The 13,209-nt window shown below is 37.2% G+C and overlaps 1 protein-coding gene across 1 annotated transcript in view; it reads right to left on the bottom strand.

The window, feature by feature from the left end:
- The window catches only part of LOC124634958 (dual specificity protein phosphatase 22-A-like), a 76,364-nt gene that overhangs the window by 43,000 nt on the left and 20,155 nt on the right, over positions 1 to 13,209 (bottom strand). The window contains exon 2 of the mRNA XM_047170660.1: positions 11,364 to 11,480. Coding sequence (XP_047026616.1) covers positions 11,364 to 11,480 — 117 coding nt within the window. The remainder of the gene's footprint in view (positions 1 to 11,363; positions 11,481 to 13,209) is intronic.

Genomic DNA, 13,209 nt, shown 5'->3' with positions numbered 1-13,209 from the left:
AGCATATCTAGTCTCTATGGCATGTTAATAAAATGGGGATGCCGATTAACGACTCTTTTATTGCCGCGTAAATTCTAAGAGACGATTAATTGAGTCTATGTAAACAGAAATGGATTAAAGAATAGTTAAAGAAAACACTTAAAGAATAGTTTCCTTGAGAAATAAGTAATGAGGTTAAGTAAAAGCGTGATTCTGCATACTTCATTGTAATTCTTTCCAGTATTCTAAGGACGGCATAACAAAAACTTTGTGAAATCATTGTACAATTCTATTGAATGCAAAAGTTAAATCGATGCGGGAACCTTGCGGAAGAGATTTTATGCAAACCGAATATTCAATATGCATGGAAATTAAATCGATAATGGTGATTTTGTTTACGGGTTGAAATTAACTTCAACTATTGATATATTTTATCATGAAAAACAAATGTAGGTATTGAGTTGCACAAAAGATAAATGAAGATTTTGGGTCACAAGCCGAGTCTTTGATAATGAAAGATATTATGACTATACACGTTTAGGCTGACAGCGGAAACAAAATTAAGCTTGTGGCACATTATAGCAGCACCGCAACAGCACGGCTGCAGCACGGGGCGTCGCCTCGAATTAAGACTACGGCGAGTGGACAGCGCGCCAACCACGCGCTGTCCGCTCGCCGGCCGCGCGCCGGCCGCGAGGTGTAAGCTTGCTGTCACAGCAAACTCAATATTATTTTAAGACGATTATGATTGTTGTTATGATTGAACACGACGTAATGACGTTGTTTCGCTGCCGGCTCGGAGTCGGCGCGCAATTAGCACGCCGTGTTGGCGCGCTGTACGCATGAGGTCAGCACGCGGGCGGCGAGTCGAGTTGTGTGGAAGCGGCAAGCACGCTGACTGCTCGCCGTTGGCTTTTTCATATTGACATTACGAAATATATTATAATATACACGATTTAATGCTCTAAATTGAATGACAACTTAAATGCTGGTGTGGAGCCGTGCTGTTGCGGTGCTGCTATAATGTGCCACAAGCTTTATACTACAGTAGCACTTGATTGAAATGACCCCAGCTAAATAATTCACTAAAGAGAATTCCTACCAAGAAACGCTCCTGGCACTTGAAGATAATTGTTTATTTAACCTTAGAATTAACTAAAGGTTCTCAATGATAGAACAGTATTACGCCTGTGGTTATATTACAGGTAAACTTAATTGTGTAGTTGAGCTGGGTAGAATAATTAACTGTGGCAGCTATGGTACGGCCGGCAACACAACTTTGCTTTTAAGATTAGGTGCTAGGTATATAAGACTGTGGCGAAAACTTTTTGATGCGGCGTACGTGTGAATGTTGAGACGCTTTATATGCATGTGGCATACTTTTTGGCGTTGTGTTGGTTTCGTTATGAGAGTGAGTTTGAGTTTAAATATTTGCAAGGTTCTAGCAGATTTTGTTTATAATTATAAAATCACAATGCCTGAGAGAAAAAAGGGTGTTATTTAATTAAGTTCAACAATCTAGTTATTCTACATCTGATATCAAAAACATTAAACAACGCGAAACTGATATTTACCACAACAGTGATTCGTAAAAGCCTTTCATAAATAATATTCAGATAATGCACAAAAATACTGGAAGGATTTCAGCGGGTCTTCACGGACGTATTTCATAACGTTCAACAATGGAATAAGTCAAGCAGGGAAACCTCAAAATATTACACTCCGAACATTTTGAACAATGATCGCGCAAAAATATGAATTGCTGTGTTATTTTACTGCAATAGTTATGTAGGCTGCAAAAAATGTTTTTTACTGTAAAAAAAAAACATTTTGTCCGCAGGATTGCCACTCGAACAATCGGGAGCCATGTACATGTTTTGGGTCTCATTGGGTTCAGAATTGCCTAGTAGTCAATTTAAACTACATATTTTACTCTTTATGATGTTCTCCTAGCCGATTATCGACTTGGCAGCTGTTCTCATATAATATTAGCTAACTACGCTGGTTTGTGCAAACGCATGTGCACTTACTATTCCTTCACTCTCATAGCCTGATAGGACGGTAATCCAACCGAAGAGAGATCAGGCGCAGAACCGACATTTCCGTGCGTTCTTAATTTTATACTCGCACAAAAAATAACAACTATTAAATAAAACATCTTTGTGATATTCGTACCAATAGACACAAAACCTTTATCTATATCGCCAGACCTATTTTTACACGACAAGGACAAAGTAAAACTTAGTACAAATAGCTTATCTAATTCTAGCTACGAACAATTTCGGAGCAATAACTACGGTAATTCGTAGCCCGTCGTAGGCGTAGCATTTCTCTACGAACAATTTCTTCTGTTCGTAGACTGTAAGAGTATAATAAAGGTAGCGGGTAAAAGAAAAGTACTTTGGGGAACTTTTACCTACGTATGGTTGGTTATGCATACCATACCACGTGGTGTATGTACAAAGTAGTTGGTGACCTGTAAAAGGGTCAGAATCTAATAGTCTCAATTTATTTTGTCTAGCTTCTGCCAGCAGTTTCACCCGCGTCCCGTGGAAACTTCTGCCCATACCGGGATAAAATACACCGTGACTTTTTAGTCGTCTTACAAAGGTGGTCCACTCAATTTATCCGACATAAAATACCACTAGACACGATTATTAATTTTATAGCCTTACTTAATTAAGATAATAGGTGCAAAGAAAAATACTGAAAAAAAAATGTTTACGTATCAAACGGTAGAAAGTAGGTACCTTCCCAACGCGCCGCGCTTCATTGATACAAGATTCGGGCAGCGCCCACAACAGGGTGTTCTTATAATCTACGTCTCATAAATATTTTTTTTTTATATGAACATTTACTAGTCATTGGATACACGAAGTGGGCTGCCTTTGTAAGACGACTAAAAAGTCGTGACTTTTGACACCGTGGTGTATAGTCTATGTTACTCCGGAAGACTGTTGCTTACCAAAAGTGAAATATTTTTTCAAATCGCTACATTTCTTTTCGAGCCTTTTGAGTAGGTATAAATAAACAAACAAAACATGTTTCCTCTTTACTAAATTAGTATACATAGATGTGAAGCACTTGAAATGTGTTAAATTATAGTTGCGATGTATCATTATAAGCGAGATACAGCCACGTTATGGTTATTTTTAACGATATTCGAACTTCATCGTGTAAATACAGATGAAAAATTGATTGCTGTTGGTTTTAATTACTTCATGACGGCGTTGCGTGTGATGCTTCATAATCAACTCTTCGCGTATTATTATATTATCTACCAACACCTGCGGTTTCTCTCCTAGCATGGGGGAAGTAATTAACTTATGTACTCGAAATATTAAATGACATCTCAAACCCTTCTCGGCCGAAAACCACCAAAATCAGTTCAGCAATAATGATACATGACACGAAGAAACATAAATAAACACTTTCTCATAAATAAAAGCAAAAAGGTAAGTACAATAAGACGTTAAAAAGTTGCAGACAGGTTACCAACTTACCAATTGAAGGTAAAGTAGGTCAAACCAGTATTTTCGTCCTTCTTTACTTGCAATAAAAATAATCATAACTCATATTACAATCCCATTACCGCGAATAAGCATAAAAAATAAAGGTATAAATTCAATGTTATCTCCCATATAAAGTGGGGCTATAAGACGTAAATTTTCTTTACGTCCCCAAGTTTGTCGAGAGATATACAAATAGCGTTTCCTTTCTATCAATTTCATTCGTTAAGCTCGAGCGGTTTCTGCTCGTATCCTCGTCAAATATCTCGACTTCTCGACTCATGAGGTGATTGTACCTATAGGATCGAGCTCGCGTCTGCGATTGAAATCTTTTTGTTGCTAATATTGAATAGTGTTTTGTTTGAGTTGTCATTATGTTAAGTGTAGCAGTTGTTAGGGGAAAGTCTTAAGGATAAGATCATTCGAAAGGTTTGTGACCTACCTTTGTGTGTGGTTACAAAGTTTGATGTGCTTTCCTTGAAAATAATCAAGTTTTTTTTAAAGTATTACTATAGATAGGTATATATTTTTGACAAACAAAAGTAATAAGTAAGTATAAAACAGTTCTTTGATTAGCAGTTAACCTCATCTATTGACGAATCCATAAATACAAATGAACTTTTTAGACCATCCCCTAATTTGCATTCAGATTAACGAGAAAAAGTGCTGAACCGTCTAATAAAGAACTTGCTCGTGAAAAAGCTATGTAGGTTAACTCTGAGCTTAGTTTCCATTGTTTTAGTAGTAAAAAGTGTAAGATAAGGTAAACGCGGGTGAAGTCGTCATGCCCCAATAGTCGTCAATTAATCTAAAAACTTTTATTTATTATTTCTACTTAACTTAAAATGGGCCGGTTGATATGTCAACATATTGTTGATAATATATTGCACAATTGAAATGACAATACGGGGTTTTAACGGTCATGGCGTCCAAGATATGTTATTCGAAACGTGTGTGCCCTAACAAAAAAGTTTTTTCGTGAAGTTCAGCTGTCAAAAGTGAAACTCAGCACGTGGTTTTGTGTTTTGATTTACATAACTCCAGTGGGGTCTGTGGTATGTTTCTTTGTTTAATTAGATAGTTAAGTTTAATTGCTAACGATGTAATATGCAATTTGGAATATTTTTAACATAGAAGATATATTTTTTTAATGTGACATCTACTGGTACTTTAGAACTCCCATTTGACCCAAAACCCGTCAATTTTAGAATTATTATGACGACTACTGGGACATGCTCAAAAATTGCACCTAAACTAGTCATAATGAGGATATTTTGTGTTTTACAGTACAAAATGCGAATAAATAGCTAATATCGGGACTTTTACAAAATTGTTAACTCTCTAGAACAAACATATTTAAGGTTTAGACTCATGGGCGTAGCCAGCTTTGGGCTCAGGGTGGGGCAGCACTCAACCTATCCCCGGGGGAGGGCGGGGGCCCTCCGATTTTTTGTATCTTGAGCCGTTAATCTCTTAATTTGAGAGGTTTATATTTTCAGGTACAGAAAATAAACAATCACACACAGGACAAAAGCCAAAAGTAAGGGCATATAGTTTTTGAATACGCGAGCGAAGCGAGCGCGAAATTTTTATCGGACTTAAACCAAATATTACGTAAAATATCGCCCAAATATACATTTTCATGAATGGGGAGACTAGGTACGACACACCCAATTTACGTCCATACGAAAACCCCCTCGCTCGAGTTAGTATTAAAAACATTGTTTAATCAGACACCATAGAGGTCAGAGCCAGGGCCCAGGGTGGGGCAAGTGCCCCAGCTTGCCCCAGTGTGGCTACCCCCATGTTTAGACTACATTTGTTGATAAAACTGCGTTTCTTTTAAGCTTTTTCTTAGGGGTTCATTTTACTCAGCTGGTTCTAGATGCACGTACACAGTCATGTTATTCGATTCAATTAATAGGTTTCTTAATGGCTCAATCCCCTGTTTTCTATAAGTATGCACTTTCTACGAGTGTTTTTTTTTAGGTATATATTGGCCGCTGTAGGCCTCCGCCATTCGATTAAGGACACGCGATACACATCTACCGCTTTGGGTACAACTACCACTAGCCTTTGTTTCTACTACGCTTGGATTACAATTTGTGGCAAGCAAAAATTGACTGTTCTTACACTACGCTTTTCGTTCGAAATAACTGCATGTCGTCACGCGTATTGTACCGCGTCTCCTTAACGTGCCTTAATAGCGCCTGTATAAAAATTATGTCATTCAACTAGTTTCGACGCAAAAAATATTAAAATCAGTTTTAAAACTAAGACATAGCTTCCATCTCTGTCACTTCTTTGCTTGTCGTATTCGATATTGATGGGTAAAGAGTAATCATAAGATTTTTATATTTAAAATTGTATGTACCTAGTCATTGCATGATCGTAATTTTAATAGCAGATCATGACTGAAAGAAACTACAAGCAAGAGGGCCTTTCAAAAGTCATAGAAGCTGTAAATCAAAGGGCCACAACATCAGATGCAGCAAGAAAATTTAAAACGCCCTTTTAAGACAACTTTAATGAAATGGTGACACAAAATCGATGATTATCCCTGTATATATATACTATAGAAATGAACCCAAGGACAAGGCTATTGCGTTGAAATGTTAGTGGATTAGGATATAGGAAACTATAGGAACTATGGCACCTGCCGATGACAATGTATAAAATATATGTTAAAAGGTGGAAGCTCGCCAGCTCACTTACTCGACCCCCGAGAATCAGTCATTGAATAGCAACAAGAGGGCAATACATGAGCGGCTGAAGGGTGAGGATACCTCGGCGGACTTTAAACGCAGATCACGCACTCCCTGCGGGTCCAGCATCACCGGCCCAATCGTCACTTACCACGAGGCACCTACCCTCCGAGCCGGGCTACTAACCCTGCTCTAGCGACTCCACTCTGGACGGCCAATGAAGGCAAGCCAGAGGCGGAAGACCTATCCCCCGTCATGCTTCACTCCGTCCAGCCGGAGTGAAGCAGGACAGGGACAGTATACTCTCCCTGGAGTACTCGGTATATATAGCCCCGCGGGGTCGCTACTTCCCGTCATCCGCCTCAGATGTCCTACGGGGCTAATTAAGATTATTATTAGATATCTCTTCCAGACCTTGGGACTACAGAGTTCCGGATTTTTGGAATGCAAACGTGGGGCCGAAGCCAACACGTTGAAGCCCTTTATTGTGATGGGATGCTAATATAATGGACTAGGAATGGGGAAACTACGGGAACTATGGCACCTGCCGATGACAATGTATTAAATACATGTAAAAATGGCAGGTGGAGACTCGTCACCTCACTTACTGGGCCCCCGGGAATCAGTCGCTAAATCGCAACAAGAGGGCAACAGGTACATGAGCGGCTGAAGGGTGAGGATACCGCAGCGGACTTTAAATGCAGATCACGCGCTCCCAGTGGGTCCAGCACCACCGGCCCACTCGCCACTTACCACGAGGCACCTAATCTCCGAGCAGGGCTGCTAACCCTGCTCTAGACTCCACTCTGGTCGGCCAATGAAGGCAAGCCAAGAGGCGGGAGACCTATCCCCCGTCATGCTTCACTCCGGCCGGCCGGAGGTGGGGGACAGTATAAGTAAACTCTTTCTTAAATATTTTAATAGTAATAATTTTACTCGTGCTACATATGCACATGACTGCATGGTTATATGATTGATTACGAAATATGTTTTATTTATAGACTGATTTTGTGATTCCAAGCGTTTGATAGATAGGAATATTAATTAAAATGCAACTATGTAGGTATCTGTTTTATTGAATACCTGCTCTTCTAACAGATTATGACCTGCTATTCTAAATAGGGATTTGGTTTTCTATCTATCTACCTAATGTTTCAAAGGCATAAGTATGCTTAACAAATTCAAGCACAAAAAAAATGTAAATAACTTGAACCTTATGTTCAAGAGCAGAGAGTTTACATTAGCATTAAAAGTTGACGAGTACTGGGAATATTTGACGAGTATCCGTACAAATCAGACGACTATTGGTACAAATCGCCCTTTTTTTACTTTTGGCTTAATAAGTACATAAACCCATGAAAATTATTAAAAAAACATTAGTTACTTAGAATAACGAATACATACTCTATCACGTCATGCAAAAAATTTCATTTTCTATTGAATATTTAACACACAGTGGCGCTTCAAAGTCGGTGATTTCCGAAATCCGACGAGTATTGGTACGTTTACCTTAATTAGTACTTAAAAGCAGTTGCAAATGACTAAGATTGTGAGATTGCGCGATTGCGTCATTCCGTAGTAAAAACACTCTTTCTTTAAAGCTGGGTAACTGATGGGCAACATGATGTCAGTTGAATGTTTTTTAATCCTTTATTTATAGTATTGTTATTGGGAAAATTAGTATTTCTGTATCTTACTTATCTTCTTTTCATAGGTAAACTAGAGATAGATATAGACTTTTTGTCAGGATATAGTTTCTTGGGAATGCGGACGAAGACGAGGTATTGGATACGTTATAGAAATTATTGCTTACTTTCAGGTTTTTACTAATCTACATAGCTACAAAATAATATAGAAGTTAGTAACAGATACTGTTATACATTTTCTATGGCGGGATTAATGAAAGATCAGCGCTTGAGAGTGCTCGTGACTCGACCGTTTTAGAAGATTTCGTTTAATCGTTCGTGATTGCTAGGAAAAGTTATTATGAAAGAAAAAATTTGAAAATTCACCGGAAAAGTTTAGCGTGTGGCAGTTTTAATTAAAATTCCTTGGCTAGTCATGTGTACACTTGTACAGTGTAGTTAGGTATACAACACGAAATTTTTGAAAATATTTAAGCTCAGCGTCCACCGACTAAATGCATATTTTTCATTCTGTTTCATTTCACCCTGTAGTGTGGTTAAAATCTTTCGTTCTTAAAATTCTATCCTTCCTATATTCCTATAACATATATATGTTATATTTTCCATTAACTTACTAATTTAGTATATAAATGCTTCAGTAAGTGAAATATCGTAATTTTTATATGGTGTAATTTAAAATAAATTTTCCATCCTTAATTTAAGAGCCTTTAGGACACAATACGGCTGTTGTTCCATAAATAATTAATGGGATAATGAGAAAGCAAAATAGACCAACAATGGGTGATTATCACATGGGAACCAACCATTTGTTCAGTCCATCAGTCCACCTGGCCTGTTCAGTTCATGAATTACATGATGCAACGTATTATTTGCAACAAGTTGGATTATTGCTTTATCGATCGTCTTCAGAAATTGGATTGTCATCATTGTTTGATTAGTCAGAAATGCAATAAATACTGCAGCTGGTCCATATTAAATACACAAATGACTCCGAAAGGAAACTCTCGCTGCGCCTACGCCGTTGAAGCGGTCATCTGATGATATCCCACCACAAAAAAGGTCAGATATACAATTTTATGGTACCTCCTTAGTATTTTATATGATAGCATAAAGAAGTGTGTCTGTCCTGTCCCTTTGCACTCAATGAGCAGCTACAGAGATCCTGTACACATGAACAAAAGTAAACATACAAGCTAGTCAAGAGATTCAGTGTTAATTTTATTTATTTTCACAGTCACTGAAGCAAAACTGTTCAAAGCCTTTGAAAAATGATTCACAAAATCACCAGGCATTCGGGAATACAATAAAACTCATTTGATTAAACAACAACGGGTTGCGGTTTAAACGAATTGCCTGCGGCTCGAACACAATTTAATTGTACACTGTAGGTACAACACAGCTGTAATTATAAAGGAATTAATTCTGTATGACGTGAGAGCACACTGTCCTATGAATATGAGTAAACTAATCAACACTGTTCAAGTTAGCAAACTTCACCGACTAGGTCATACTAGGTACTATGAATAATCAATATGAAGGTGGATTATTGCAAGAGGTGATAGAATATCAATCACGAGAATATCTTACGTGAAATGCAAGTGTGTGAATTCCTATTTATTTAAATTCTTCCAGCATTTTTATTACCGTTGATTGCCAGCAATGAAAGTTAAGCCCTATAAATGACGTCATTGTGAAAATCCAGCGAATAAAAACCCTGAATTCTGGCTACAAACGTAGACTGTAACAAATACGCGGTCATATAGACTGGCCGTAAAATATTATAACTCAACTGAAATGTTCAACCGTGGGTTATAATGTCGTATATTTATTTTGCTGATGCTATGACGCTAAAAACACTAAAATTTATGTGACTTCTAGTAGAAGTTTTAGCTATATTCCATTACTATTAGGTAATACTTTTAATTTATATTATCTTACCACATGTAATGACTTGCGCAAGACGGCTGGCAGGAGCTGGATGCGAGAAGCCGAAAATCGATCTCAGTGGCGTGCACTTGGAGAGGCCTATGTCCAGCAGTGGACTGCGATAGGCTGATGATGACGACCACATGCAAATACGTACGTTACGTCCCAAGTAGCATTTTGCTCCATTTAAGAGTACACATTTAGTTCCAAGGTGAACTTAAAGCATTACTACAGTTCACTTGCGATGTATTAGCTGCATTATTGTAATTAATTACACCTATACCTGTCTAAGGGACTTACAGGAGTGTAGAGTAATACTTTTATACGGTTATGGGTGTTATAATACTCTAACAACTATCCTTTAGTCAGCTTTCTGACTAAGAGCATTATAGAAGGGTAGAGATACGGCAACCGCTGTTTAACGGCCTACTTGTTCGATGTTATAGAGTTAGCATTTTAATAGAACACTTCTGGTCATTTAATAAGCCAAAGGCTGTTATGTTTACTTGTCTTAGACTGTTATACAGCCAGTAACTGCGTTAGAACTTGTTTGTGATACTGGAAATAACCTTTTTTTTACTATCTGTACAGAAGTGTTTAAATGATTCACATGTGGACTGTAGGCTGTTAGAAGGGCTATATAACAGTTCACATAGCCGTATTTCATTTCCACCATTTTGTTCTACGTAACGTAAAATACTTACCAAATAAATCTACAAGATTAATGCAGATTTATCACAAAATACGCAGATAGAGCGAATGAGTTTTGGTTTCATGTTAAAATTAATTACCGTAGTATAATTATGATGCCAATAAAATTTAAAAAAACTGAAAATGTAAATTTTCCTCTCAGGCAGTTTTAAATATTTCAAAATGAATAAAGCGTTTTTACAGAGGCGCGTGAAAATTTTAGTTGTCAATATGTATACATTTCACGATAAAGTTGCATTCCCATGATATAGTATATAAAACAGGTACTACCGCGTATTATATTATAATTATAATGCGCCGGAGTTAGTTTGTGCCGAATCCGTGCACTTCGTACAATTGTCAAACTAATATATTAAAATGTGGAAATAATTTAGGACACAAGTGAATTTAAGGTAGCTTACTGGAGTACTTTTGTCCGATTTTAACTGTGAAGGCTGTGTATTTAGCCACTTATTACTCTTTATTACACTCATGTACGTTGTATGGTTCACACTGCGTTCCATATAGTGCCGTAAGTCAGCCTTAAGTCCGATGTTACTACTTAAACTGCTATTATAATGCTATTATACTTCTAATGTACAGCCATAGTGAACTTAAGGCTGTCTAATTTGTGCCCAAACTGGTTCAATAAAAGCATTATAGCAAGCTATACAGCTCATATACAGCTGACATACACAGCTTGTAGAGTACATGTAAACGACTAGACATCTTATATAGAACCTCGAATGCTACTTGGGGTAGCCATACAAAATGTAATAACCTAGAAGATGCCTAAATTAAAGCTACAGTTTCGAGCGACCACACACTATTTAGGTAAATAACATACGATTATACATACTCTCTGTTTCCAAGGATACAATGTCAACTGTCCATTACGAGTGACTTACTGAGTGTAATCTCCTGGCGGCGTCGTGTATGGACAGAATGTGGGTGATCTTGTACTTCTCTAGCTGCACCGTGTCTTTCGAGTCCCGGTAGTTGCCCACGTACAGACCGGGCAGCACCTGGGGACAACAGAACAATATTACTGAGACTTAGGTAGGTTGGTTGAAGGTTTTAGGAAGACGTTACCTTACAACGTCTTCCTAAGAGTAATGTTGCATTTTTCTTGGGATCCAAGGAAACTTATCGAAAATACTGTTATTCGTAATTCCTAGTGGAAGAAGTGCAGAACTGGTAGGTATATTATTTGTAGTGTTAGGTGTCTGTGCTTTTCGTAGCTCTTATGCAGATTTTCTCTTTACGAATACTTAGTACGAAATATATTCTTGTACATAGATACGATTGTTGTCAAACAGTGTAACAGCTGGCTGCAACTGCTAACAGTGTCGTGTCAGTTCGGAATAAATTTTCATACGGAATTAAATCTGTCCAAGCTCCAGTACTGTACACTGAGCCTATTTATTTTAACTCTCAGTTTTTTATGAACATTATTCGTGTACATAAAAAGATAGTTTTAACATACATATTTCTAAATTCACTTCTCATCACAGCCAAACAGTGCCAACTTTGGTTTTGTTCAGCATTCACATTGTGATAATCCATTATAGGACGGAACATGATTGCTTTGGAATAATATCAATCATGGCTAATGATCTCCACGCTAATTAATTCACTGGTACGTAAACTTGTGCCGCACGAACAAACATGGGAGCCCACTGTTTGTGTAGTAACATGACATAGCAGGATGCTATGCGTACACTTACAGCTAATCAAATTATACAAAAAAGCTATTGAAAGAAGGCTCGTGATAATGGTATTAATACAAAATTTAAAAAAAAAAATTAGCTGCCTGCGCAACTGCGTACCTCGCAGGCTGGCTGGTAATGAATGGGTTAAAGAGTCTCTTTACACAGTTCATTGAAATCCTTGCTTGCTCGCAAGATATATGTATTTTCTTTAAATCCTTTTTAAAGAAGGTATTATAATGGTTTACCTGATATATCAATAATACCTGTACCTTTTGTTTCTATACAGATGCAGAACGTTACCGTTACGAGTATAAAGCATAACTAAACCGCCGTCACTAGGCTACATACATCGGCTATATTTAGGCGTGACCTAAATGACTACATTTTAAATAGCTTCGAATATTTTAAAGCTAATGCCTATTAACTAATTAGTGGAAAATTTCACATTGTAACAAGAACTTCTAGAATATAATTAATTAACTTTTAAATTATGAATTTGTATAACTTCTGCCTGAATAAGTTTGCGTCAGAGTTAGGTCCAAACTGGACTAGAAAGTTCTGTATTAATCCAGATTTAAAAACTATTCTGCGTAGGTACATAATTTATCGAAATCCACCGCAATTTTCCTAATTTATAGCTAAACTTTTCTATTCACAATATCAGTTTTTCTTTGTTTTCATGATTTATGGAGCTAAGTTTTGTCTTCTACGTTTATAATTCTACACCATGACCTAAACTAGAATTCAATGAACTTATCATATTTTTTCCATGAAGTCGTAACAAAGTAGGTACCTATTTGTTGATGTTGTTTTTATATTATTTATGTACCTAAGTAACCCATATTACTTTTATAATGTTAAGATAGAACGGGGTACAAAAATTACGTTGTTAATTAAGATACCTGTACTGAAACGATGGCGTATCTATGAATTATTGAATGCTCATGAATCCATAATTACTGTAACGCGATCACGACGCATCGCTAATTGCCGAACTCGAGCCGATTGGTAACAACCCTGATCACATAGTTATTTTACTTTT

The sequence above is a fragment of the Helicoverpa zea genome, chromosome 12, assembly GCF_022581195.2.
Source record: "Helicoverpa zea isolate HzStark_Cry1AcR chromosome 12, ilHelZeax1.1, whole genome shotgun sequence".
Taxonomy (NCBI): Eukaryota; Metazoa; Arthropoda; class Insecta; order Lepidoptera; family Noctuidae; genus Helicoverpa; species Helicoverpa zea.
The sequence above is the reverse complement of the archived record's forward strand: the minus strand, read 5'-3'. Positions and strand labels throughout refer to the sequence as shown.